Raw genomic sequence first — 27,982 nt, 5'->3', positions numbered from 1 at the left:
AACTGGAGCATCCGTTCTCTGAAACTCAGGCCCTTTAAGGTGTCTCTTGGCCCTTGTTTTTCATAATTTTCCACCACTATATATAATCTATGATGCTTGTGGATTTAATTAAATAAGTGTACCACATGACAGTTCTATACTCAGGAATGGTGCATAATAATTTAATTTTATCAAATAAGAGGTAACATCCAGATTACGAACTTACCACCCAAAGTTCACCACAGGCCTTGTTGATCCAAATTTGTGAAAGTTTCTGCTGTGTTCTGGACAGCTGTAGCAGTTGTCACAGGGGGTTACCATTGCAATGCCATTTCTGTGATCGATTTCTATCTCCATTATAACAAACAAAATTATAATAAAATAAGGAATTCCTTCCTTAACAGAAAATGTATGAGAGCTAAATTACATTGACTTAATAGCTTATATTATTTATTTTTTATATATACAAAAAATCTCCCACCGACTTCATTTGCTGGGATCCCTAATTGATTTTTGCTCTAAAATTGACCCAAAAAGATTGTTGGTCCCTAAAAGTTTTGCCACATAATTTTCTGCCATTCTCCTGATGTTCCCTTAGCAGGGATACAAAAGGCCCATCTATAATTGAGATGAGAATCAGGATTTATTATGAAGCACTTAAAAATAATTAATACCTTGCTTATATAAATCAGTGTTTATCCATAGGTCTAACCGTGCTTTACAGAAGAGGTAGGCATCATCATCATCCCCATATTACAGATGGGGTAATTGAGGCACAGCGTTGAAGTGACTTGGCTAAGGTCACCCGCCCAGGCAGGTGTAGAATCAGGAACAAAACCCTGGCGTCCTGAGTCTGCGTCCAACACTATCACCTTTACAGTCACAGGGAACAGCAGATGTTTCCTAAGGCTACCCAGCTTGGTCTGTATACGTCTCAACACCTTGGGCAAGGATGCTGGATGAGGCAGGGGCGGAATTGTCCCTTAGTATTTGTGAAAGATGCTGGACTGAAAGCCCAAGAGATAAACAGTGGAAGTGCAAGCTTCTATGGTGCATTAGTGTGTCTCAATTCCACTGGAGAGAGACCACTTCCACAAGTGTGAGTATATTTCAGTTTCCTAACCACTGAATTTTGGAGAAGTTCAAAAATATGAGATTAGAGTGAGAGGTGCCGCATATCTTTAAAAGATAATGATTATGGAAGTTGTGCAACCATGGGTGTGTTACTTGTACATAATATCTTTGAGGCTACTCTATGGCCTTCATTCACCACAGACTGCAGCTCCTCTCTTAATCAAGGTAATGCTTCACAAATTCTTTCACTCAGGAAGGCAGGGCATACAGTGGCTAGAGCAGTGGATTGGGAAACAGAACTCCAAGGGTTTGATTCACCACTACATTGCTCCAGTTTTATGCCAGCATAGCTCCATTGATTTCAATAGGCACCATTCAGTGGAGTTATGCCAGTGTTTAAATTCTGTTCCTGACTATGCCACTGACTTGCTGCTGTTATGTCATGATGGGCCAGATCCTCAGCTGGGGTAAATCAACATAGCTCCAGTGACTTCAGTGAATCTATGCTGCTTTCCCCTAGCCAAGGAACTGGCCCATAAATGCGTTGTGCTTCCATTGGCTATCTAATAATGCTTGCCTATATCATAGGTATATTGTGGCAGTTAATTAATGTCTATAAAGTACTCTGAGATTCTCGGATCAATGATGTTATACAAAGCATTACTATTCTTATAGCAAATTGCTTAGAGTTGCAGCTGGAGAGAACCTCCCTGTTATAGTGGCAGGGGAAAAAAAACAGACTGAGAATAGTGGCAGCTTAGATCTTTCCTTGCTCTTATGAGGACCAATCTTGGTGTCCATACTCAGACAAACTGTCATTGACTTCAGTGGGAGCTTTACTTCCATAACGAATAAGTAAGAAGCTCAGGAATTGTCCCATAGCTCCTCAATGTCTTCCAAGCAAAACTTATCTGTGGCTATAAATGGTATTTCCCGAGAAGGAGATAGAACTAAAATGCAGTTGAAACTGTATCTTTAATTTAGTTCCAGACTTTGTAAATAATCTTTTTAAGCCATGGGCAGATTAGAAACAGGATGTTCAGACATAATGACTGGTTGACTCATCAACAACTGGGTTGGCTAAAGAACTCCAGGATTTTAGGATATCTTGTTATGTTAGTACCCTCACTGAAAACAGATTTGAAAATGGTACAATGTCTACTTTGTATACTGTTAAGGTATGTCTTCACTACCGGCCGGATTGGTGGGCAGTGATCAATCCAGTGGGGATCGATTTATCACGTCTAGTCTAGACGCAATAAATCGATTCCCCAAGTGTTCTCCCGTCAACTCCTGTACTCCAGCTCGGCAAGAGGCGCAGGCAGAGTTGACGGGGGAGCGGCAGCAGTTGACTCACCGTGGTGAAGACACCACGGTAAGTAGATCTAAGTATGTTGACTTCAGCTACGTTATTCACATAGCTGAAGTTGTGTAACTTAGATCGATTCCCCCCCACCCCACCCCACCCAGTGTCGACTAGGCCTTAGTTACACTACTGCTCACTACGACTGAAGCCTGCTATTTCAGCCATACAGTTCTTGTTTCTCAAACTGGTTACTCTTAATTTCTCTCATCATTCAAATCTTGATAATGATGCACATCTATGTTCTTAGACATCCACTTATCGTGCCCCAACAAACCAACATAAATTGTGTATTGAACCTGAGATTTCCAAGCCTCTAGTGCAATGCGTGAATGTTGCCTCCAAGTCTTTTAGGATGTTCTAGAGTTAGCAATTGTTTTAGAGATTGTACCATGTTTTTTTCTTCCCAAACGCATTTCTAACATCCTTTCTGATGCAGAGGTTTTGTTTCGGAGGAAGAGACCATTGAAGACGCATCGCTTCCCAATATGATATGTGTGAAGACCAAACCTTGGATAAAAAGTCCATTCTAAGTCTGGGGCCCTCTTGTTTTCTGAAAGAAATGTGAAACACATAGGGAATAGAAGTAAGTTCACACTTTAAAGGTCCACCTTAAACATTGCTTATTTATTGAATAATTTTGTTAGATATTCCCTTTAATAATATGAACAACATGCACAGTTACACTAGCTAGTTCACACTGATTGCTCTGCCTGTATGTCTTTGTCTATTCTGGGTATTCAGAGTGTAAACTCCTCGGGGCAGGGCTCTCTACTATTCTGTCTTTATACAGTGCCTCGCACAATGGGGCCATGATCTTGGTTCGTCCCTAGGCATTGCTGTAGTAGATCAATAATAATAGTTATGATAAAATATTAAAGGATATCAACACATATAATGTCTAAGATTACAAACAAAATAATAACTGTCTAAGCTTAAGAAGAAATTTCCCAATATGCATCTTATTGCACAATTGTGCATTACTGGGCTTTTAAACCTTCCTTTGGAACATCTGCTACTGGCCACTGTCAGACACTGGATTAGATGGACCACAGAATGGGCCAGATTTAGAGGCAGGCAACCCAGGTGACTGCCTAGGGTGCAAGGCTTGGGGGATGCCAGGCTCGGGGTGCTGTTTCTGTTGTTAGTGACAAAAAGGGAAATAGAATGTTTGAAGTAAGATGTTTCAGGTACTCCATATGTGGATTCATTTTTCACTAATCTCCTAGAATGTTCTGAACCTTTGTAGAATCTCGTGGAACCTTCCAGACTTTCTGAGAATTACGTTTTCCTCAAACATCCTAGAATGCTCTCAGCCATGCCCTTACAAGTATATAAGGGGAGGGGCATTGCCAGTCAGTCAGTGAGATATAAGAACGAACGGAAGTGAATTATGGTTTGAATGAATGGACTATAAGGTGGATAGAAAGCTGGCTAGATCGTCGGACTCAATGGGTAGTGATCAATGGCTTGATGTCTAGTTGGCAGCCAGTATCAAGCAGAGTGCCCCAGGGGTCTGTCCTGGGGCCAGTTTTGTTCAACATCTTCATTAATGATCTGAATGATGGGATGGATGGATTGCACCTCAGCAAGTTTACAGATGACACTAAGCTGTGGGGGAAAGGTAGATCTGCTGGAGGGTAGGGATAGGGTCCAGAGTGACCTAGACAAATTGGAGGATTGGGCCAAAAGAAATCTGATGAGGTTCAACAAGGACAAGTGCAGAGTCCTGCACTTAGGATGGAAGAATCCCATCCACTGCTACAGGCTGGGGACTGACTGGCTAAGCAGCAGTTCTGCAGAAAAGGACCTGGGGATTACAGTGGATGAGAAGTTGGATATGAGTCAACAGTGTGTCCTTGTTGCCAAGAATGCTAACACCATATTGGGCTGCATTAGTAGGAGCATTGCCAGCAGATCATGTGAAGTGATTATTCCCCTCTATTCGATACTGGTGAGGCCACATCTGGAGTATTGCATCCAGTTTTGGGCGCCCACTACAGAAAGGATGTGGTCAAATTTGAGAGAGTCCAGCGAAGTGCAACGAAAATGATTAGAGGGCTGGGGCACTCTGACCTATGAGGAGAGAGTGAGGGAACTGGACTTATTTAGTCTGCAGAAGAGAAGAGTGAGGGGGGATTTGATAGCAGCCTTCAACTACATGGGGAGGGGGGTTCAAAGAGGATGGAGCTAGGCTGTTCTCAGTGGTGGCAGATGACAGAACAAGGAGCAATGGTCTCAAGTTGCAGTGGGGGGGGGTCTAGGTTGGATAGCTTTTCCTAATATTTCACTTGGAGGGTGGTGAAGCACTGGAATGGGTTACCTAGGGAGGTGGTGGAATCTCCATCCTTAGAGGTTTTTAAGGTCAGGCTTGACAAAGCCCTGGCTGGGATGATTTAGTTGGGGTTGGTCCTGCTTTGAGCAGGGGGTTGGACTAGATGACCTCCTGAGGTCCCTCCAACTAGATGACCTCCTGAGGTCCCTTCTATGATTCTATGAACCTTTAAACAGAAGCTGTGACACAACCTTAAGTATAATAGCACTCCTGCGTCACTATAATTTGCTCACTGTCTTGCATCTGATTATACCAACCAAAACTAAACAAACCCCTATCCTGAAATATGTAATTTACAAACAAGATTATCACAGAAACAAAATGAATCATTGGACCTTGCTACAAGGATGCTCGATTCCTGCACCTTATTCTACTGCTGTCTCCTTTCCTTCCTATTCCTCATTTTGACCTGCTAGATGTCTATATTTAGCCATCCAGATTTTGGCCTCAACTTCCTGGATGCAGGGACTTTGAGTGGGATTTTCAAATGAGCCTATGTGATTTAGGAGCTTTGCCTTTTTCCTAAGTGACTTAAGTGCTTCTGAAAATCCTACAGCATGTTTTCTTGCTTGTCTGTACAATCAATAATAATTCATCGTAACTGGCAAGGGAAGAACCAGAGTTTGTGTTTCATGTGGTGCAAATGGGGAAGCCAGTAGAAGCACTCAAAGGAGAGATCGACGTGATAGAAGTGATGTTGGCTAAGTGGTACAAAGTTGCAGTACTTACAGCCAAAAGATGAGGTTGCAGTAGTCAAGACAGGAGATAATGAGAGTGAGGGCAGTGCTTTGACAGGTTAGGCAGAGAGAAAAGCTGAATCATTTAAGGAAAATGTGACATGATTTGTATATAGACGGAAATCTAGAGAGAGCAATGCCACACATGAAAACCAGGTTACAGGCCTGAGTGACTGGGAAGATGGTGGTACTGTCAGGGACAAAGAGACAAGGAGTTTGGAAGAAAGATGAGTTCATTTTTGACTATTTTCAGACTAGTAAAACTGGTGTGAGATCAGCAGTAGGCTCTGTCTGTGTGTGAAACAACACCCGACCGGAGCAGAGATACATTCTGTGCTGCAAGTAAATTATCTTTTCCTGTTATTCTTTACAATTTACTCAAGTGTGGGAGATTGCTGAAATCTGATCTTACCAGGAGGTGTAATAAACTGATGAGTTTCAGTTGCTGATTTAATTTCAGGTAGTGGAACATCAGCGCATTGAGAGGAAGGTGACAAGGGAAGCGTGGACTTCAGGTCAAGGTCATGGCTAATCAAAATAAAAGAGACGAGAGATCAGCTATTTCCTAGTAATCACTGAGCTGGAGCAATTATGATTAAGATCTGGTAATATTGCACATACTCAGAACAAGAAGGCTCTGTAGAGTGGGTAGAAGGTCGGCTGAGACTGTCTTGACTTGCACTGTCATGAGATGCGTGGCAATGTTCTTTAAGTCTGTTGAATTTTGCTGCATGGCTGCTGAGTTCAGGAAGTTGGGCAGGCTTGTTGACTTGAGACCCTGTAATATGTATCTGATCTCTAAGAACTACTTTAAGAGAGGCTGCAACAGTTCCAAAACTCACTTCCTGCTTGGCAGTAGAGTTTGCATACTACAATAGGCCTGATGTTCCTCTGATTTGTCAATGGGGTTACAGCAGAGTAAAACTACAGTAAATGAGAGGAGAATCAGACCCACTGCCTTCAAGTTTTTCCTAATAGTTAATCTATTGTTTTCTAGCTGACCCTGGAAGCTTTTGTTGTTCACATACACCAAGAATATATCTGTAGCCTTGAGTATTTTCTTTCATCAAGATTTCATCCTCTAAAGTCCTTCTTAACAAGACCTGTAATTGCAACTAGAATTATAGCCCTTAGACAGCTGCTAGATCTGGTTTCTAAAAGGTTTATCCTGTTAGGTGCTTTCCTGGATTGAAAAAAATCCTGAGTTTAACCATGTTGGCTAACCTGGGAATCAAATCCCATTTCTGATGTTGCAACATCCTGCCACCAATCTAGTGGCAAAGTAAGAGAATGCCCCCACATGGAAATACGCCTTTTCTAGGATCCGAAACTTTATTTTCACAGTCGTCTTTTGCACACCCCTTAGACATAGTTTGAAGATCACTAAACCACTGGTTTAGTAAAGGAGACCCTCGATTCAGAACCCATCAGTTCTTCCACTCTCTTAAATTGTGAGTTGCTCAGAGCAGGGACCATGTGTGCTTTGTACAGTGTACAGCACAATGGGTTGTAGATCCTGAATGGGGCCTTTGGATGCTACCACCAATAAAAATAATAAATAAAATAATAATCTTAGGGCTACACCACTGTGATGTGATTTTGCCCCACAAGATGTATTCAAATACCCCTTTTGCCCTACTCCCCTAACCCTTACCATCCTCATCACCTTGTGACACAGAGCTTCCCTCTGATTTCTCCATACTACCTCCCTCGCCTGTGGTGAGCTCCGCTCTATTCCCAGAGGGCGTGGTGCTCCCACCACATCTCTGTGACACCCAGGTCACTCTGGGGTCTTTGGCTCTCCAGAGACGAATGTGCAGGAGGAGTAGGGGCAGAGACTCCGTGCTAATTATGCCAGCTGGAACAGCTTATTGTGTTGTCTCTTGGGTGTCCAGGAAACGGGAGATACCAAACTCTCCTAAATATGGGGGTGATCTCATGAGTCTTCTCCCCCATGCCTACCCCACACACCAGTTTATTGTGGAATCTCGCAGGGGTGGTGGATTTGCAGGCTCAGAGACAGAGTCTGTTCACATTGCCTACCACCCTGCCCCCAGAAAGAGGCTGGGGCCCACATGGTGTGCTAGGTGCCATGTAGTGTCATGAGTTTATGAATGAATGGCTTAACCCTACTGCCTAATCTGCCCCTTCCCTGGTTAAGCAATGTCCCTGCTTGAGCCTTCGCCAATGGACAAGGAAGGACAGGGGCAGATACTGAGAAGGTGGGGGCGAGGGTTACAGACAGAGCTGAGGGGTAAGAAATTGAGGTGTCTGTGTTTTGTGTGAGGAGTTGGGAAGGTCTGAGGGCAGTAGCCAATCAGAGCAGAGGGATTTGTAATAGCCAATCAGAGCAGAGGGGTGAAAGGATAGCGATCCCATTTCAATTTACTATTAAAAGGACCGTACAAGGATAACTCAGTAACAACCATATCCTGGACTAATTAAACATTCGAAGGCAGCAGAGTTCGGGATACTGTTATTAATTTGGAAGCCAGAAGAATCCACCATATTTAATAGTTAATAAGTACTGTTGTTGTTGTTCACTTATATCATTACAGATTTGCAGATTCCTGTACAAACATAGATTGACATGACCCATGCCCTGAACAGCTTACAAACTACAAAAGATTGGGCATGGGCTTATATTAGAGGATATGAGGGTTTATTGGAGAGGAGAGCAGGATGGGAAGGATTCCTGGAAGAAGTAGGTCAGTTTTAGAGAGGAATCTGACGGCTGGGGCAGGGGGAGAACACTTGGTGGACAAAATAGAGAGACTTTTCCAAGCTTAGGAGCAGTTTATATGTGTTTCATGGGTGACTCTTGCAAATACACCCTCTGGCACACATGTCTGAAACACTTCCATCAACCACATTTTAAAGTGGATGAGGATACGTGGATTTTTTTTTTTTTTGGAGCTGATCTGAAACTACCAATGCTCTAGATGCCAACCTGGGCACTGGGAAAGTAGGTTGGAATTGGCTGATTCCCCACTTAATCTTTTCTTCCTCCTCCTCCCAAAACACTTGCCACCCCTGACCGGCCACCAGACAGCCCCAGCCCTGCTGACTCTTTCGGCTGACATTAGCACTGCCTGTAAAAGAGGAAGCATTGTAGTGCAGTGGTTTTCAACCTTTTTCCATTTGCAGACCATAAAAAATTTCAAATGGAGGTGCGAACCACTTTGGAAATCTTAGACTTAGTCTGCGGACCCCAGGTTGAAAACCACTGTGAACCCAGACTCAGCAGCGCCTCCTTCTCCCCTATAGGTGGCACTACTGTTATGTCCCAGGTTACTGTGGAGCTTGTTAAATCAAGGTGCTTAGAGTCAGAAGGGTGGAAGATAAATTATTAGCATGTCGGCACGGTGTGACTCTTACAAAGCAAAGGCTTGGCCAGACTGGCAAACCTTGTACCAAGGTGGAAGCTATCTGAGTTGGAATCTGGCAGAGTGACTGGGACAGAATTAGTTACTGTTTGTAAATAAAAGTGAAAGATAGGACACATTATAAAGAGTTGGGAATGTTTACTACCATGAGAAGGCCAGGCTGGGACAAATGAGTACTCTGTACGCAACATATATACTGTATTTCTATTTCCAGTCAGTTTTTACTGTCTTTCCCTCTCAGTTCCTTTTTTCACAAGATTTGTTTTCCTCACTGGCTCCTCCCGGCTTCTTTGCTCAAAGTGTTCCCTACGTGGAATATGAAGCAATAATGTTAGAGTTGAATCCTGGAACCAGGAACATTCATACAAGTTTCAAATTAAGCAAACACATTTGCCCATCTCTAAGTATTATATGATTCACAGGCATAGTGCAAATGTAATCCATGTGCCTAATAGGGAGATATCTCTTTAAGAGCCCCCACTTCTAGTGCTGACAGACCCTGGTCGTTGGCGGGCGGGATCAAACCTGGGGCCTCTGGAGCTTAGTGCATGAGCCTCTACCGTATGAGCTAAAAGCCAATTCGCTGTTAGCTAAGGCTGTAGAGCAGACTCATTTAACTCTGTCTTTAAGTGGTCTCGGTGCCACTAGATGGGACAGAACAGTGGTCGGTTACACAGACATAAATAAATGTCTAGCACTCAGGCTGTCTACAGGCTTCTACCAGCATAGCCATGTCAGTCAGGGGCGTGAAGACGAGTGCGTCCTGTTCCGGCAGAAGTCTGTAACATAGATGCAGCTATACTGGCAACGCTGCTACTGATATAACTTGTTTCTCTCATAGGGTGGTTTCACTGTAGAAAATACAGCTTTGCCGGTCTAGTTGCATCCACACACACTGGCAAAGCGCTGCTAATCAGTATTCCTATACTGGTAAAACACTCGTATTTTAGACATACCCTGAACACAGCAAAGTTTGAAAGGCAAAAGATGCCAGTTAAAAGTTTCCATAAACGGTATTATCTTTTTACAATAGTCACCCTACAGAACTGTTGATGATTTTTTATCCCATCCTCTGTTTAGAAGGCAGTTTGAATTTGTGTTGTTCTAACACATGGGGGTCTAATTCTCTTCTGATGCCAATATTACTCTTGTATAACTCTATTGACTTCAGTAGGGTTATTCCTGTATGAATGTTGCTGAGACTCACCAGTGTGAGAGGAGAATCAGGCCAAATAATTGTATTTATTTTACATTTACTCATTATGGCCTATTTTTGGTATGGCACTTAACCTTTTGACACCCCCCAAATAAGTATTATTGTAATAAATATGTCCCTTAAGTGAGCTGCATTTAAGTACGCTCCATTGTATTCCAGCTGGTAGACTACAATACATATTTTCTATAAATAAAATTACCTTTATCTTCTAGGAAAATGTGGTTTTAGTTTAGTTCTCCACTGAAAAATAGAGAATAGCAGTTCTCCTCCTCCTAAAGATACTAGTGTTGATGTCACTGTTTCATAGATCCTTATTATCAAACCCCAGATCCAAACAACTCCAAACTTTCAGTGACTTCGGGTTTGAACAAGATCAGAATTTTGTGGCTTGGGCAGTAGCAGAGCTAGGGAGGGAGCGGGGCAGCGGCTGCTCCCCCACTGAGCACAAGTGGCGCCTTTTTAATTTTACTCACCCGGGAGCGAGGGAAAAAAAGGCACCACCCGCTGCGGCACTTTTACTGACCGGGGCAGTGCTCAGGGTCTTCGGCGGCACTTCGGAGGCGGGACCTTGACTCGCTTCGGGTGTCTTCGGCGCCACTGAAGCTTCATCGCCGAAATGCCACCGAAGACCCGCGGAGCGAGTGAAGGTTCCGCCGCCGAGGTGCCGCCGAAGACCCGTAGCGCTGCCCCGTCAGTAAAAGTACCGCAGCGGGTGGTGCCTATTTTTTTCCGCTCCCCCTCTTCCCTCCACCTGTCTACGCCACTGGGCTTGGGTCCATCTCTGGTATGAATAACGGCCTAGATTCTGAATGCACTTACACTAGTGTAAATCAGGAGTAACCCTATTGACATCAATGGGCTGATCGCTGTATTCCTGGACCTAGTCATTTACATCAATGCAAAGTGTAATAAATGTTTCTGTTCTGGTTTGATAGCATTTTGCACCCAACTGCAACTCACTGTGCACAGATACAAATGCAAAGGAAGATTAGGCCCAATGTTTTAAGGTCTTGTTCAATATAGACCATCACAATGAGAGTGGCTGGGTGCTGAGGTCTTTTGAAAATCTGACCCTATTTGTGGGCACAAGGCACTTGAAAATGTGTCTGTGAGCTTTCTCAAAAATCTGGCACTTAACATCAATTGGAAGAATTTCCACTAGGGTGCGCAATATGAACAGCATTTCCCCTCCTTTCTTTCTTGTGTGTTATCAGCTATAAAAATGAATGTATGTTTCAAGGAGGAAGGATTTGTAATTGTAGAGCTGTATTAACATACTGTGGATGAAATATTGAATCTGGAGGCTTAGTCCAAAATTCCTGTCTTTTGTAGGGAGATGTGTGAGATATTTCCCATGGAATTCTGACCCAGCATAAGGTAACTTCTCACCAATGTTATGAAAGGGGGGGAAATTGCTTGTCATCCAATGTGCAGTTTTTATTTACATTAAAAAGCCATAAAAAGTGCTTGTCTTTGAGAAAACGAAAAAGTTGCATGACCCCAGCTGCATTTTAGAATCTCCTGCTCACTAGCTGTTTGACCTGGGACAAGTCATCTAAACTTCCATGCCTCAGTTTACCCATCTACAAAATTAGGATAGTAATGCTAACTTATTTCACAGAGGTGTAGTGAGGCTTAATTCGTTTATGTTGTAAAGTGCTGTGAGATCCCTGAATGACAGGTTGGTACTTTAAGGCTTGTCTACACTTGAAACACTACAGCTGCGCTGCTGCAGTGCTTTTGTGTAGACGCTACCTACACTGATGGGAGGGGTTCTCTCATCAATGCAGGTAATCCACCCGCCCTGGAGGCAGTAGCTAGGTTGACAGAAGAATTCTTCCATTGTCTGTCTCCATGGGGATTTAGGCTGGCTTAACAATGCCACTCAGGGCTGTGGATTTTTCACACCCCTGAGTGATGTAGTTATGTTGACCAAATTTTCTAGTGTAGACCAGGCCTTATATTGGTAAGATTTGAACAGCGAGTGGAAACTAGTATAGGGCATTGATGAGATCAATACTGGAATACTGTGAATAATTCTGGTGTCCACATTTTAGAAAGGATGTTGAAAAATGAGAGGGCGCATAAAAGCGCCACAAAAATTATTCAAGGTCTGGAGGTGCTCTACAATGAGAGACTTAGAGCTCAGTGTGTTCAGTTTATCAAAAACGATTGAGAGGTGACTCGATTACAAGTATGTCAGTACCTTTGTGGAGAGGAAAAAACGTTATTAAAGGGCTCTTTAATCTAGTGGAGAAAGGCATGAGAAGAACCATTGGCTGGAATCTGAAGCCAGACACATTCAGATTAGAAATTAGACATAAATGTTTAACAGTGGGGGTGATTAATCACTGGAACACACTACCAAGGAAAGTCATGGATTCTTCATCTCTTGATGACTTCAGATCAAGACTGGTGCCTTTCTGGAAGATACGCTGTAGCCAAACACAGGTTATTGGGCTCAATACAGGGGTACCTGCTAAAATGTAATGGCCTGTGCTATACGGGAGGTCAGACTAGATAATCTAATGGTCCCTTCTGGCCTTAAACTATGAATTTAGGCTATTTAGCTGAAGCACAGTTTTAAAAGAAACACTCACATGTACAACTCTCCTTCACAATAAAAATGTCCTGCATTATGAAATGCTGGAATATGAGCAGGGAACATGACAGGTCAAGTTACCCAGTAAGTATTCCCAGTGGTGATTCACTTTTGATGTAACCAGGGCAGTTTACACAGGAGTGCGGTGGAAACCTTTAAACTTGGTTGAATGATTGGTTGCTTTAGCAACTTGTGGAAATCAAGTTCACACAAAGCAAGATAAAAGGGCTTTCCTCCACCCACCACAAAGTAATGACAGGGAAAGAAGGACTGATATGTTGATGATAACGTTAAATGTTCAGATTTAAGGGCCTTTTTCATTAATATTTGGAATCTACTTCTTTTTCAAAGTTAGGTATTTATGAAGCACTGATAGCTAAGAACCATAATTTTCTTCACTGTGATACAATCTCATTATTATTTGTAGTATGTCTAGGAGCCCTAGTCATGCATCAGGACCCCATTGTGCTAGGCGCTGTACAAACACAGCACAAAAAGGCAGTCCCTGCCCTAAAGACTTTACAATCTCATATTTGTTCATTAGTAAATAATAATTTGGCATAAAGAGAGAAACTTGCACTTCTGGAGATGGCTACTTTATACATTCTTTTATGAAAGCTGTTTAACTGAGCTGCTGTGCGACATTTGCTCCGGGAGAAGATATTGGAATCATCTTTATGGTGCACTGATTCTGCCACTGACATTGGCAGCAGCATGAGCAGTGGAGTGGAAAAACAAACAAGAGCCTGATATTAGAGCTCTGTGTGTGTGTTGTGCTCCATACTGCTCTGACCCATGTTCCACTATGTTTTCAGAAGACAAAGGATGCATTTAAGCTTACTGCATTGTAATTAAAGGGTTATCCTGGCTGTCAGGTGTCTTGAGAATATACATCCCAGTAGCACATGTACCCAAACTCTGCTACTGTATTTCTGGGGGAACATTTATTTCTGGCAATCCCATAAAAGGCATACTGCAGCTGTAAGTCTTAGAGAGGAATGCCATCTGAAATCGTACCCCATCAGAGCAATTCTGCTGAGAAATTGAGTTCAAAGACATCCAGATCCCTCAGGAGGATACAGTTATGTCAAACCTTGCTGAATAGATGACTACGTACCTGTTTTAGAACCAAAGCATTACAAAGAGCATTTTCAGCCTCAAGGCAGTAATTTGCTGCAGTGCACAGACACATTTCCCAGTGGCGGGATGAAAGGAAAACTTTCACCCCATCTTTTTTAAAACTGTACATTATGTCATCTCTAGAAAGAGCCCTGTTGTATGTGTGGCCTGTTGCTAATATTGATTAAACAAACCTTAAGTGATAGTTTGTGGTGTTTGTATCATCATGCATTAACCCTGTAATTTCAGGGCTTCACTTTAAGTCATGATGATTTAAACCAGATGTCTTGAGTTGAAGTTAACATACAGTGTGCATCTTATTTGTTTTCTTAGTGTGAAACTATTCAGCACATTGTCCATTTTTGGTTGCTCTCAAATGAGACTTTAATAGCAGAAAGTATATTTTATTTTCCACTCCGAGGCAGACAGTATGTTGTGTCAATTTCCCCTTTGGACAGTGAATGTTTTACTGTAGATCACAACTTGGGCAAATACTATATCAAGAGTAAATCTGATTTTATCCAGCTTAATTCTTTTTCCACCAGCGACACTGAGTTACTCCTGTTTTACACTGGTGTAAGTGAGAGAAAAATCTGGCCTTAAAGAGTTGGTTTTTAATTTAAAATAAATGTATTTGCTAGTCAAATAAGAGGTGAAGTAGGAAAATCCTATTTTCCAGTAAAATGCAGCAAACAAAAAGCCAGCCTGACATACAATTAAAAAATCCTGCATCTGCATCAACTGTTCTGAAACATATTTGTTTACATGCTTTACTTTGGAAGTACAGTTAATTGTTAATTTATCCTGCATAACAGAAGCATTCAAATGAGTAACTGAATGAATACTGTAAACAAACACATGTAACACATTAATTTTTCTAGTGATAGGTTTTTATTATTTTAACATACACTAGCAAATGTTCTATTACACATTTTGTCAAAATAACAGTCCTAGCAATATGGCAACTGCCTGCAGCCTCTGCTATTAATTGAGAGCTCAGGTGTGCAGGGGCAGTTTGTGGTGCGGGAGAGCAGGTATGTCAAACAGATGGGTAAGCGTCCACTGTACTGGAAATTTACTACATGTCCTTAAAGTATCTTTGATAAAAACAGTCTGCTGTATAGAGGATCTGATGCAATTTCACTTAAATCAGTTTTACATCATTGACTTTCATGGCAGCTGTGGGAGCTCAGTCAGAGGCAGATTAAGATCTCCTGGGGCCCCAGGTCAGGGCAAGTAAGGGTGCACTGGCGTTGGAACTGTGCCCCCCCTCTTCTGTCGTCCCCCCCCGGCTCCACCTCATTTCACCCCTTCCCCAGAGATCTGGCTCCTCATTCGGCCCACAGCCACGCCTCATTCCGCCCTTCCCTGCAGCCCCACCCCCGTTCCACCCACAGCCCTGCCCTATTCTGCCCCTTCATCCATGGCCCTACCACTCACTCACTCCTTTCTGCCCCCAGAGAGCTCGTCCAGCCCCAGGGCTGCGGTGATTTTTCCAGGGGTCCGTGTGATAATCTGCCACTGAGCTCAGCACTTCTGAGCATCAAGCCACATTTATTTAGATTCCTAACTATGGATTTCTGTTCCCATCTTTGGGCACCCAATTTTGACAGTCTCTAATCCCCTTGGTATCATTCTATTACAATTCCTGATCCTGCAAGCCCTCAATGTGTGTTCAACTCCCACTGAAGTCCAGTAGGAGCTCACAAAATCCCCCATGAGCGAGCAAAATGCCCCTGCTGATTTCAAGCACCAGATTAAATGTGACCTAGGGTTGTCACTGTGATGTAAGCAGCAGTGACATGGGTTGATTTTGCTCCCTGTGTGCTGCATATTTACATTGCTAAGAGTGTATCATCAGTAGCCATTTTGTGTTCAGTGCAGATGCCACATACCACAGAAGATAGTCACACCCTGGGCTCTCTCTCATGGAGATGTTACTTTTGCTTTTCCTTGTCTTTTTCTTAACTTCAATGAGTTGTTCCTAGTGAAAGTGTATGATAGCTGTTTGTGTGGGGGCAAGCATAGCACTCACCTGCCCTGAAAACATGGGGTTGGCATGAGGAAACCGTTCTCTTGTTATGGCCTGGGAGCCTATTCTAGTGACTATTCTGATGCGGAGGTTGAGGATTATCCATTTGGAGCCAGAATGCCAGGGGAAAGCTGAATTTGGAGGGTGAACAGAAGAACACCTTCAAAATCACTCCGTTTTCCAAACTGCTAAAAACAAATACAGAGTCCTGGTGGAACTTGAAGCCAAGTTAGTAAGATAGCCCTGTTGTCATGGTAGGATCACAGACAGGCAGGATGGAAAAGGATTATTACATCACCTACTCCTTCTTGCTGCTAGCTAAGGCCTGTTCCCTGGCTACCATCAGAACTGCAAGTGATGGGAAAGCGGGTGGTGGAGTCATCCTGATAATGTCAAGGACTGGAACTTCATTCTCTTTTGCATTGTAGAGGGATGTAATCATTGCAACATCACATATTTAAAATCAATTTAGCTGATGCTATGTTTATGGAGTTATTTATAGTGTGTTTTATCTTCTTTCCCCCCAGTTCTATTTTTTTAAAGAATGCAAAACACTATACATTTACTGTGATGATCATGATATATCCCATGCATGGCTGTCAGTATGAACTAGCAAGCAGACTCTCTTTGATCTTTATAGTCCCGCTAGTCAAAATTGTAAATTGACTTTCCTGATAGTTTTTTCTTTTACATTCAAGGAACAATGTGCTGTAGAGACCCTCTTGTGGTAAAAATGTACTATTCAAAGAGACGCTCCAATGATAACCTATAACACTAAAGCACTGGGAACATTGGCCTTATGTCATTCTATAATTAGTCTGCTCAACCCTTTATTGGTTTATGTAGGAATTGGGCAGTATCCCTTTAAATAGTTTGGGAGCCCTCTAATAGCCATCACTGTCTTCCATGTTTTAGAAGCCTTCAGAACCCTGCTAGAGCAACAGTGTATATATGTAGCAAGCCTTCCATATTGTATATATTTAGTAAACATGGATATTTGGATCCTGCTATGTCCATGTGGTACCTTCATATTACATTGTTGTGGAAAGAGCAAAAGACACAAAAGTTTGGTTTTATTAGCAAAAACAAAGTTAAGGTCAAACCTTCTTCCCAAGCTTGGATGCTCCTAGGGTTCCTCCCTCAGGACTACTCAGCCCATGCTCCATATCCTCTCTCTCAAGAGCCACTCCTACCTCCCCTATATCCTGGTGGGATAATGAGGCACCTGTCTCGCTGAGTCAGCTGTACTAATATAACCCTGCACAGTAGGATCAACACCTGTCCATAGGGTGAGTGGGGATTCAGGCAAACACTGCCAGCTATTACATTTAAATTGTGACTACATTACTCTAGCTGGAACAGCTATCGCACTCTCTTACTTAAGGTTCTGATCCAAAGTCTATTGAAGTCAGTGGAAATTGTTCAATTGACTTCAGTGCTTTTTGGATCTAGGCCTAAATCCCTCCTAAACAGCTCTTTTCTTCTGCAATGCCCAAAGGAAATGGGTCAATAATAATATTAATTTAAAATATGTTAACTTGAAAAAATAAACAATCCTAGTTGCTCTGGGGATCCCAGTGCTTCCTCGCTATGCCATGTCTTTCATATCTAGATTGTAAATTCTTCAGAGTAAGAGCTGACTTTATTTTGTATCTTGTACCCTGGCAACCAAATGTTTGAAAAATAAGTATCAAATAATAACAATACAAGATATGTGGTTGTCTGGAGATTCCTGCATTCCACGATCATGCAATATGATATATTAGAAGTCGGTCTGACCCTACATTGCCCCCACCGCCCAAAAAAACTTTATGGGGTTCAGAATCCAAATTTCACATATTTTTATTATTGCAATAGTGCCTAGGTACTGTGCAAAGACATTAGAAACAGTCCCTGAATAAACAAGACACACAGCACAGAGATTAAGACCCAGATCCACAAAGGTACTTAGGTGTTGCTCTGTTCACAGCCAACACCCAGACCTTTCCCATGAAAAACCAAATGAAGAGAGCCCAGAATAGTTAAGGGGTGAGGGCACTCCTGTGGATGTGTGTTCAAGTCTCTTTTCATGAGCAAGAATTTGATCCTGGGTTCCCCACATCCCAGGTAGGTGCTCTAACCTGTGAGCTATTAGCTATCTAGGGGGATCATGCAATCTGGTTTTAATGAAAACGGTCTAGTTTTCAGCTGCTAGGGCACGAGCTAACTAAGCGACTGACCTGGCATAGGCTGCTAACTCCTGGAGAAGGTTTACAGCTGAGTGGAGGGAGGCACCACAACCCGTCTGTCAAGGACTAAAAGGCCAGATCAATGAAAGTTAGGCACCTAAATAACATTAAGGGTCTGGGCCAAAGCCTCTCCCTTTTTCTCTGCATTTCCTACTAGTAAGCTTAGCCGGTTCCCCACTAAACTTGCTAGCTTTTGATGCACAGTATCCAAAGCCTGGGTTCCCAACTCCGGGGTGAGGATAAAAAACTTTTTCACTAGGAGGGTGGTGAAGCACTGGAATGGGTTACTTAGGGAAGTGGTGGAATCTCCTTCCTTAGATGTTTTTTAAGGTCAGGATTAACAAAGCCCTGGCTGGGATGATTCAGTTGGGGATTGGTCCTGCTTTGAGCAGGGGATTGGACTAGATGACCTCCTGAGGTCCCTTCCAACCCTGATATTCTATGATTCTATGATTCCACCAGGCACCAGAGCACCTAAGGGTTACTCTACTGGACCAATGCAAAACCCTGGATACAAACACTCTAAATCTTCTGGGCACCAGAGGGAATTTTCCAAATCCAGATTTTACAGCTCAGGCTGCACTCTCTAACTGTTATACTGTGTTAACATCATGCAATGCCATATATTAGCAATAACCTATTGGTTGGATCCCATTCCGTTTCTTATTGCAGCAGCATCTGTTAAATGTTGTATATAGAATAGTGTACTGAGTTCAGAAGGCAAAACTAGTTATATCCTTGTGTTCTGTTGCTTGGGTTTTCAAGGGTTTTGTGGTTAGTTGATACATGGCAGTGAGGGGGACCTGGGATGGAGCACAAATTAGACTGAATTTAGGCAACTGTTTTTTTTTTCCCTCTGTAAGAGAGCCACTCAAGGAAAGTACCTGCATAGACCCAGGTTTCTTTAGTTTGGCTTTGGCTCCAGAAGGCTTGAATCTTTGGCTGAGCTATGAAAGTATTTTTGTATTCAAATCACAGTTCATACGGCTCTGGGGTGAACGAACTGCTACTTGAAGGCTCACAGCCTCAATGCAGCAGACATGTGCATTAAGCTGCTAGGCCAAAGCTCCTCTTCCTCTGAACGTGTTTCGAAACTGCACTTAGACTAATAAATTAAATTAAATAAATAAATACAGATATCCCATCTCCTAGAACTGGAAGGGACCTTGAAAGGTCATCGAGTCCAGCCCCCTGCCTTCACTAGCAGGACCAAGTACTGATTTTGCCCCAGATCCCTAAGTAGCCCCCTCAAGGATTGAACTCATATCCCTGGGTTTAGCAGGCCAATGCTCAAACCACTGAGCTATCCCTCCCCCTTTTTTTTGAATAAATCAGAGAGATGTTTGGTCTTCCATGTATCTTATACAGCAGCCACATGTGAATCATAGAATATCAGTGTTGGAAGGTCATCAGGAGATCATCTAGTCTACCCCGCTGCTCAAAGCAGGAGCAATCCCCAGGTAGATTTTTGCCGCAGATCCCTAAATGGTCCCCTCAAGGATTGAACTCATATCGCTGGGCTTAGCAGGCCAATGCTCAAACCACTGAGCTATCCCTCCCCCCTAAGAAAAGACTAAGAAAAGTGGTTCTGTAAAAAATTATTTTAACATGGGGGCTTCCAATTTACAGGCAGTCATGATACCCGTAGGGCTGTCATTTTCACAGGACTCCTAGGCCAAAGACAGTTGGAACTGCTCGATGCACAGAAGGGAGACCTCCAAGAAAATTGCAGTAGGACGTGATTGCTGGTGATTTGAGTAGGTGCTCTCCTCCCTCAGTGTTAGTACTGAACCAAAGTTAGGGGGCACAGTGCTGCTGGAGATGCCTTTCATGGAGGACACATATTCCTCACAATATATGATTATCAGAGATCCCTTGGCACTTCTTGCTAGAGTAGGTGTACATAGATATAACCACTGCGAAGATTAAAAGGACATGGTCCCAATAATGTTTTACTATTGTCAGCCTCCCTTTCATTGCTTAGATACTTGGGTGCTGGACACTACCAAAAAAAAAATCCTGGATAGGTGGATGATAGAAAGAAAACGTGTCTTCTGGATGAATACATTCTTACTCCCACTGCCCTCGCTTCACAATAAAATATGAAATGCTAAAACCTCTGCAATTTTGCACATCACCTAAAATGTTTGCATCACCAGGGAAGCCAGCTGTGTTCAGACTTCAAAGCTTGCAGCCAGCTTACAAGCAGAAGGGTAGACACAGCTGCAAGATGGTGAATCTGAGGAGCTCCAGAGTACTGTAGTGACTGCTTGCGTCAACCTTAATAGCTCCCCAGGGATGGCTCCAGTCCTGCAGGGTTGCAAAGCTCTGCAAGTGAAGAGTTACAGATCTTTGGAGGTCTTGGACCTGCTCATCTGCAGCTCTGCTACTGAAGAGCTTAGCAACTGTACAGTACTACAGCCAAAGCTCAGGGGATATATGTAACCTTTGGGTAACTGCAAATTGCACCTAACTGTGGTTCAGATAATTGAGGTTTGACAGGCACTCCGAGTGCAATGTGATAGCCTGGACACTATCCGTGTCTACAGCTAGAAAACAATGTCCATCCAAAAGCTACTTAGAATCCATGTTCACATGGTGCAAGCCATTAACCTCTAACCTTTAGCAATTCATGAGATCCGCTTCTAAAATCATGTTCCCCCTTCCATGCACACGCTTGCTGGAGGGTCCCATTGTAATACACTGAATCGGCATCCTAGGCCTTAGTGCTGCATTGAATGTGTTCTCTCTTCATTGTTTGGAAGGGACCTGTTGTGGTTGGGGAATGGTTGTAGGAGGAGGCGGAGCCTGTGTGGCTATTGAGGGAGAATTGCTGAGATGAGGTAAGTTAAGAAACTTCATTGCAAGCCTGGGGAGCCAGTGTTGTGACAGTGGATGTGGGGAAGCACAACTTCTATTCAAGTCACTTGCTGTTGGAAGATCCTTTCTATCCTCACACTGATTTATTGTCTTAATCTTTTGTTCCCCTCTAGGTCTGATGTTTTTGCCACTTAATTTCATTAGTCCTTGAAGCTCCTCTTGAACAAGGGAGCAGGAACAGTTGATGAAAGGACTCAAACAGCCTCTTAAAGGTATAGATGGTAACTCTTACTTAAACTTTGGGGTTTTAGAATGTTAATGAAACAAAATGATTTATTTAATCATTGAAATAAATGAGCTGACACCCAGGCAGCAAGATCCAATATCTCTTAACTTACCTCTTCGGTGGAACCAGTACGAATCCTTTCCCAAACACTGATTCTGGACTGATGATTAAAGAGAGAAAATACCCATTCCCTGGAGGAGTTTTCTTGCCTTGTAACTAATTTAACACACAAGCAAGAGGCAGGCATTCATCTTCCAGCCAGTCAGATGCTGTGCATGATTTTCCTCACATCGTAAGAAATGTATGCTTTTTGTCAAACAAGGAGCAGGCAAAACTCTGGGCAATTGATGCCATAACCCTTCCCATACACATTTGTGCTCCTTACTAAAAATACCATGGGCCTTTTTGACTTGTGTGTCCTATCTGAACAAAGAGAACCATTGCCACTGCCTATCAGCCCTGTTAGTGTGCTGCCAGGGGGTTGAGTAAAGAGGCCAACGGCTAAGATGACAGTAGTTGCAAGTTTGCTGATTGCTGACAGTTTAGAGAGGGGTAAACTAGAGCAGTGGTTCTCAGTCGTTTTTGTTCTTTTCTTGATCCATGATGTTGCCTCTTTTTATCCACCCACCCACCCCCATTTTTTCACCCATGACTCCAAACCCCAGAATCCTTTGCACTAGTTTCTCCAGTACTTCAAAAGATGTTCTAATTCCTTTCGCTAAAGATCTCTTACAGGGATGGCTCTGTAAAGCTCGCTGCTTGACCTGGGGGGGGGGAGCTCCGCTGTTTTCCCCACTCATACACACCTTCTGGCTGCTTTGAAAGGAGGAGGCCTCCATTCTGTCTGTTCTCCTGGTTCAGTGATTCCTTGCCTCTCCACAGAGAGTTGGGGCGTTCTTCAGCTCTTGGTAATACTTCGCTCTTAGCACCCTGTGTTTTCAATAGTCCGGGAAAAGAACTATTAACAGTCCCTTTTACAGAAGGGGAAACGCAGATCTAGAGAGATGACTTGACCTGCTTTAAAGCCACCATCCCAGACTCCGTGTCGCCAACATTAGAACTTAGGTATTCTGGTTCCCAGCCCCATGACGAAGTTACAAAACCATGCCGCCTCTCCTAGGAGCGGGTGCTCTATTCTACATCACGTATATCAGTGTGCTACTGGTAGATAGCCCAATCACCATGCAGTCTGTACTCTTTATGTGGATACACCCCACAGGCTGAGACCCACTGGACTAGAATAGTCGAGGCTGGCTCCTTTATCCCCTGAGTATTTTATGGGGAAATGTTAGATGAATAAATGGAACCTGTTGATAATGCCAGGGCCGGCTCTAGGCACCAGCGCTCCAAGCATGTGCTTGGGGCGGCACTTTCCAAGGGGCGGCACTCCGGCTCCTTTTTTTTTTTGCTTGGGGCGCAAAAAGTCGGGAGCCGGCCCTGAGCGGAGGTGAACTGCGGCAGTGGGGGGCGCGTGGAGGGCCGCAGGAAGTAACCCTAGGGGGGCAGAGGAATCGCTCCCCCCCAACTCACCTCCGCCTCCTCCTTCGAGCGCGCCACCGGGGGAGGAGGCAGGGCCGGGGATTTGGGGAAGGGGTTAGAATGGGGCGAGGAAGGGGCGGAGTTGGGGCGGGGCCAGAGGGGCGCAGGAAAAATGTTTTGCTTGGGGGGCAAAAAACTTGGAGCCGGCCCCGATAATGCTTTGTGTCCAGGCAAACCCCGAGGGGCAAAGAACAAAAGCCCCAAACTGCCTGTAGTTTGCTTATTGGCATCTGAAGGGAAGCTGCTGGTTTCTCCATCTTGCAGTATGGGCACTGGTACTCAGGAAGTGGCTGGATACAGGCGCCTCTGGGCCTAGACTGGAAGTGAAAGTACCTATTTCAATGGGGGAGCAAAATTCATTTGTGCAGCATGTGGGTACTTCTCTCCCCGTCGAAAAGGAAGTTTGGATGTGTTGGACTAAGCACAGCTAAATTAAAATGTAGACCAGACTTGCTTAGAGGACATGGGGGAATAAGGAAAGCTGCAGGGAGAGAAAAGCAATAAACCCTGATGAAGGGGGCAGAGTCAGGGGCCTTTTAAAGAGTGATTCTCACCCTGACTCAGGCAGCTGTGGGTAGGCCTCTGTGCTATAAAGAGTTGCTGAGTGGAGGTGCTGAGTGATTACTTTATTGTTTCTTACAGACCTTGCTGTGAGAGCCCCGTAAATATGTTTATTAGCTAGTTGGGGATGCTTCCCCACTGCTCGCTGTACTATAAATAAACAGGCCTGCCTTTGATTCGCGGAAGTTCTGTTTCTGGACTCCATTACGTTGCCTCGCTCAGCTTTCCAGTTCTGCCTCGGGGCCTTTCCTGCCCACGCATGCAGTGCAACATTCATGTTCTAAACAGCACACATGATTAGAATTACACTTTCCCATGCATCAGCTCAGCTTGCCACGCAGCCCTGGATCGTCTGTGTATCACGAGGCTCACAAAGTACTGCCAGAGCTAGAACTGCACAGCACCATTATGTACTTGTCAGTCTCAGTTGTGGTAATGTGCCATGCAACTATTATTATTTAAAGAGCACGTCTCGTGCGCTCAGCATTGAACAAACCAAATTGCAATCCCCATCCCAAAGATCTGACATGCTAACTTAAACGCAGGGAATATAATATAGAAAAACAGGTTAAGACTCGAGGTGGATGGGGAATTTTTAAATCTCATTTTTAAATGAATTAATATATTGTATTGTCTCTCTTATAATTCCATCCAAGAGATACTCAGCATGGACCCCAATTGTTTTGAAAAAATAGAAATGTTTCAGTTTGATTTGAGGGAGGGGGGTTCAAATGAAGCGGAGAAGTAGAAGCCGGCTGCCTCTGACTCCAAGAAACTCCTCACATTGCCCCAACTCCAGGGGACTCTTTGTGGTGCCATGATTCTGCCTGGTGAGGCTCTCCTGGAGCTGTGGACCCTGGATGCCCTGGGGTCCCTCACTGTGAGGCAGTCAGGATGGTGGAGCTACCCCAAATCCACAGATCCTGGAAGTACGAGCTCCCCAGCGGCCTGCCAGGTAAGCTGGTAGGAAATCACCCAGCGTTCTGACAGCACCCTGCCTGTGTATCAGCAGAAGTTTGTTGAAACGGAGACATTTCCACAAACCATTTCGGATTTGATGCACCGTCATTTTCTGACCAAAAAAACCAACAACCCTGTTTCATCAGAAAATTCCCCACCAGATATTAGGAAAACCTTTGTAAATATAAGGACAGTAAATCTATGTAATAGGCTCCCAAGGGAACTTGTGGAGTCCCCATCATTGGAAGCTTTTAAAAACAAGTTGGACAAACACCTGTCAGGGATGGTCTAGAATTACTTGGTCCGACCACAGTGCAGGGGACTAGACTTGATGACTTCTCGAGGTCCCTTCCAGCCCTAGATTTCTCTGATTCTCTGATTCAAAATGCTAAATATGTGAGATCACCTTGGTGTCCTAGACCAGTTCCATGGACAGGCATCCACATCACAAAAAACCCTATCACAATAGGTACTAATTGGGAGCTTCAGCGGGAAGGAATGGAGCAGGATGAACAGCAAAGAAAAATTAATTATCTTCTCATCCCTAATGATGATCCCTCCAGGAAGGGCAGTTTTGAGGCACACGTGCAGTGATGCTGCCTGTTCTGTGGGAATACAGAGGACTTCCATCTCCAACATGGTCAATCTGGCACCTTTCCGCAGAACCAAACCTTTTTCCAAAGCAGAAAACCAGAGGCATTTCCAGTGATGTATTTATGGCCCCTATCGCCATAGTAGCCTAGATCCAAACAAGCCCAGACATTGGAGCAATTCAAATCTGATTCTGAACTCCTGTGGCTTGGTGCCATGATGCCATCTCTAATTTTACCCTAGAGTCATATAGCTGAAATAAGTAAATTTGGGGAATGGGAAATGAGGGGGGATTTCCCCCTCCTCTTGATATGTAACTGTCAATTGTTCCCAAAAGCTGTCCCAATTTACTGCTTCTGTTCAACTGCTCATGGAAATAGGTCTAGCTCTATTGCAGCCTGTCAAAGATATTAAGAGACAGTTGCCTGAGCTATGTGAAACCTGGCCAGGCACAGAAGTGTTTCCCTCATTGCTTTGCGGGTCAATTATTTCACCTTACACCTTAAGAAGACATATTGTGAGTGACCCTCCAGATGCTGATGTGGACTTGCCTTTCATCTTTCCCACTGCTCAACCTTTTCCATCATTTATGCTTGTCCCATCCCTAAAATTATTCTCCCTCGTTTTTTCTCAGCTGTAACTCAACTGTCAGTTATAGACTTGATGCAAGAATCAATGGGTGAAATTCTGTGGCTGTGTTATACAGGAGGTCAAACAAGATGATCACGATGACCTTACAATCTATGAATTAACTCAAGCTGAGTAACACAATTGTAACTGCTAGTCTTCATATTCTATGAATGTTTATTCCAGGACATAAAGGTGTGTGGTTTACCTTAAACTGTGTCTTGGAACACATGTGTGTAGACAGCCTAGACTAGAGGTGGCTGAAATTTGGGATTTCCAGTTAATGAGAATTTTTGGCATTTAAAAATTTGGTTTGATTCCAAATTGGAATGAAACCAGTTGTTTTGAAATTTCTCACAAACTGGAAATCCATAAAAATGTCTTTTCAGAAACACTGACTCATGGTGTTTCAAAAATTAAATATGCTCCTCCTATCTGGGAAACTCCATTTTCTCATAAAATTTCCAACCAGCTTGAGCCTAGACTAGTGTTTACAATGACGCTAGTTTATTGCCAATCAATTAATTCAAATAAAAACAGAACTATAAATGCTAGTGTGTTGTATTTTAACATGCACTAGGTGATCCAGATAAACCCTACTATCAAGGGGAGCTTTGACTAACTAGAACATGTTGAATTACAACTTAGTCTGTCTAAACTAGGGGTTTAAAATTGTTAGTTAAAACCAGTTAGCTAACATGTTTGTTTGTTTTTTTAAATAAAAAACCTCCTTTTGTCATAGTCTAGCCATATCTCTAAGTGACTTCAATCTCAAGGAATGAGAACGTAAGAATGGCCATACTGGGTCAGACCAATGGTCCATTTAGCCCAGAATTCTATCTTCCAACATTGGCCAGTACCAGATGTTTTAGAAGGAATGAACAGAATAGGGCAATTATTGAGTGATACATCCTCTGTCATCCAGATCCAGCTTCTGGCAGTCAGAGATTTAGGGACACCCAGAGCGTGGGGTTGCATCCTTGGACATCTTAACTAATAGCCATTGATGGACCTATACTCCATGAACTTACCTAATTCCTTTTTGAATCCAATTATATTTTTGGCCTTCACAACATCCCCTGGCAACAAGTCCCACAGGTTGACTGTGAATCGTGTGAAGTACTTCCCTATGTAAATTTTAAATCCAATGCCTATTAATTTCATCAGGTGACCCCTAGTGGTTGTGTTATGTGAAGGGGTAAACAACACTTCCCCTATTCACTGTCAAACCAGCACCTTTAACTAACAGTAAATTCACCTACAATAAATAAATAAAATGAATAATTTTTGCCAACACTGTGTTTTGTAAAAAGCAAGCTAAGTTATTGCCAGTCTTATCTTGCATCCAAAAGGATTATTCTGTGGCATCAGATTTACAATAATCACTAATGGGGTAGTATATGAAGCCTTTAAAACATTAATTCTTCCTCTTGGAGGGCACGGGTGCTCATTTCCCACTCAGTGGCATGATGCACTTTGTGCTGGTTGCCTGGATCAAGAAAAAGAAGCCTGAATCAATGCTCCTCAGAATCAATGCTCACATCCAACTCCAGCAAACCCAAAGAGGGAGTGGAGGGGAGCATTCAGGCCTAGTTAATGCATATGCTGGTTTATCCATCAATCTGAATATTTAGATGATTTAAAAGGGCAAACCTGCCCTACAGCCTGTGTGTATGTGCTAGAGATTGGTAAATGTGGCTTAAGGTTTGTTAATCTGAATAAAAATGGATTTGAGAAATTGATTTGGATTAACTGGGTCTGCTTTTTAGCTAAATGAATCAGAATCCCTAAACAAGCAGCTTAGCCATGATTAAATCATTTAAACACTTTCACAGCTAAAGGTACATCCAATGCCCTGAGCTGCAGGAATTTTACCATCTGAGCATTAAGCTGAATCTCAGCAGCAAGTTCTCTTTTGCATTCTTCCGCTCCATATCCACTACTGCTTAGACGGCCGCTCCTCTGTTTATTCCCTCTCCATTTTCTCTGTCATAAGCGGCTGGGAAAATCTAGTTATAAATTCCTTCCTATCCATTCCCATCTGCTGTGAGTTTCTCCCCCTCTTGTCCTGCGGCCTGAAGGGCAGATCAAACCCATACACAATTTGCCAAGTCACTGAAAGAGCCCTGTAACTGTCAGGCTTGAGAATGCTTCTTCAGCTTGGTGCGTAAACTCTTTAGGGATTGTGTTTACCTCTCTGTTTACACAGCACTTAGTAATTGGACTTAGTAATAGAATCATGTATGGATGTGTAGAACAGTTCTGCTGACTCAACCTAGCAGCTAGATCAGATGGGTCTCATTAGCTCCAACCCAAGAATTTAAAAAGCAAGTCTGAGAGTCTCTTTGAAGCAAAAGAGAACTAGAGGGTGAGGCAACATGTGCTATAGAGAGAAACATTTAGGAACAACACGCTCAACAGGGAGCTTGGATTAAGGTTTGTGTGCAAGACACTTATTTAAAAATAAAAGAAAACCCCAAACATAGGATAAATTTAGATAATAGGCCACCATGTGTATATGCTGTGT

General features: G+C 43.3%; 1 protein-coding gene across 1 annotated transcript in view; it reads right to left on the bottom strand.

Annotated features, from left to right (window-relative positions):
* The window catches only part of SPATS1 (spermatogenesis associated serine rich 1), a 62,334-nt gene that overhangs the window by 10,378 nt on the left and 23,974 nt on the right, over positions 1 to 27,982 (bottom strand). The window contains exons 2-7 of the mRNA XM_029911883.1: positions 9,100 to 9,218; positions 7,143 to 7,288; positions 6,110 to 6,266; positions 5,901 to 6,016; positions 2,808 to 2,969; positions 206 to 326 (exon numbers count right to left, since the gene is read on the bottom strand). Coding sequence (XP_029767743.1) covers positions 206 to 326; positions 2,808 to 2,969; positions 5,901 to 6,016; positions 6,110 to 6,266; positions 7,143 to 7,288; positions 9,100 to 9,218 — 821 coding nt within the window. The remainder of the gene's footprint in view (positions 1 to 205; positions 327 to 2,807; positions 2,970 to 5,900; positions 6,017 to 6,109; positions 6,267 to 7,142; positions 7,289 to 9,099; positions 9,219 to 27,982) is intronic.

The sequence above is a fragment of the Terrapene carolina genome, unplaced genomic scaffold, assembly GCF_002925995.2.
Source record: "Terrapene carolina triunguis isolate 2854851 unplaced genomic scaffold, T_m_triunguis-2.0 Scaffold42, whole genome shotgun sequence".
NCBI classification, from domain to species: Eukaryota; Metazoa; Chordata; order Testudines; family Emydidae; genus Terrapene; species Terrapene triunguis.
This window is presented reverse-complemented; position numbering and strand designations above follow the sequence as displayed.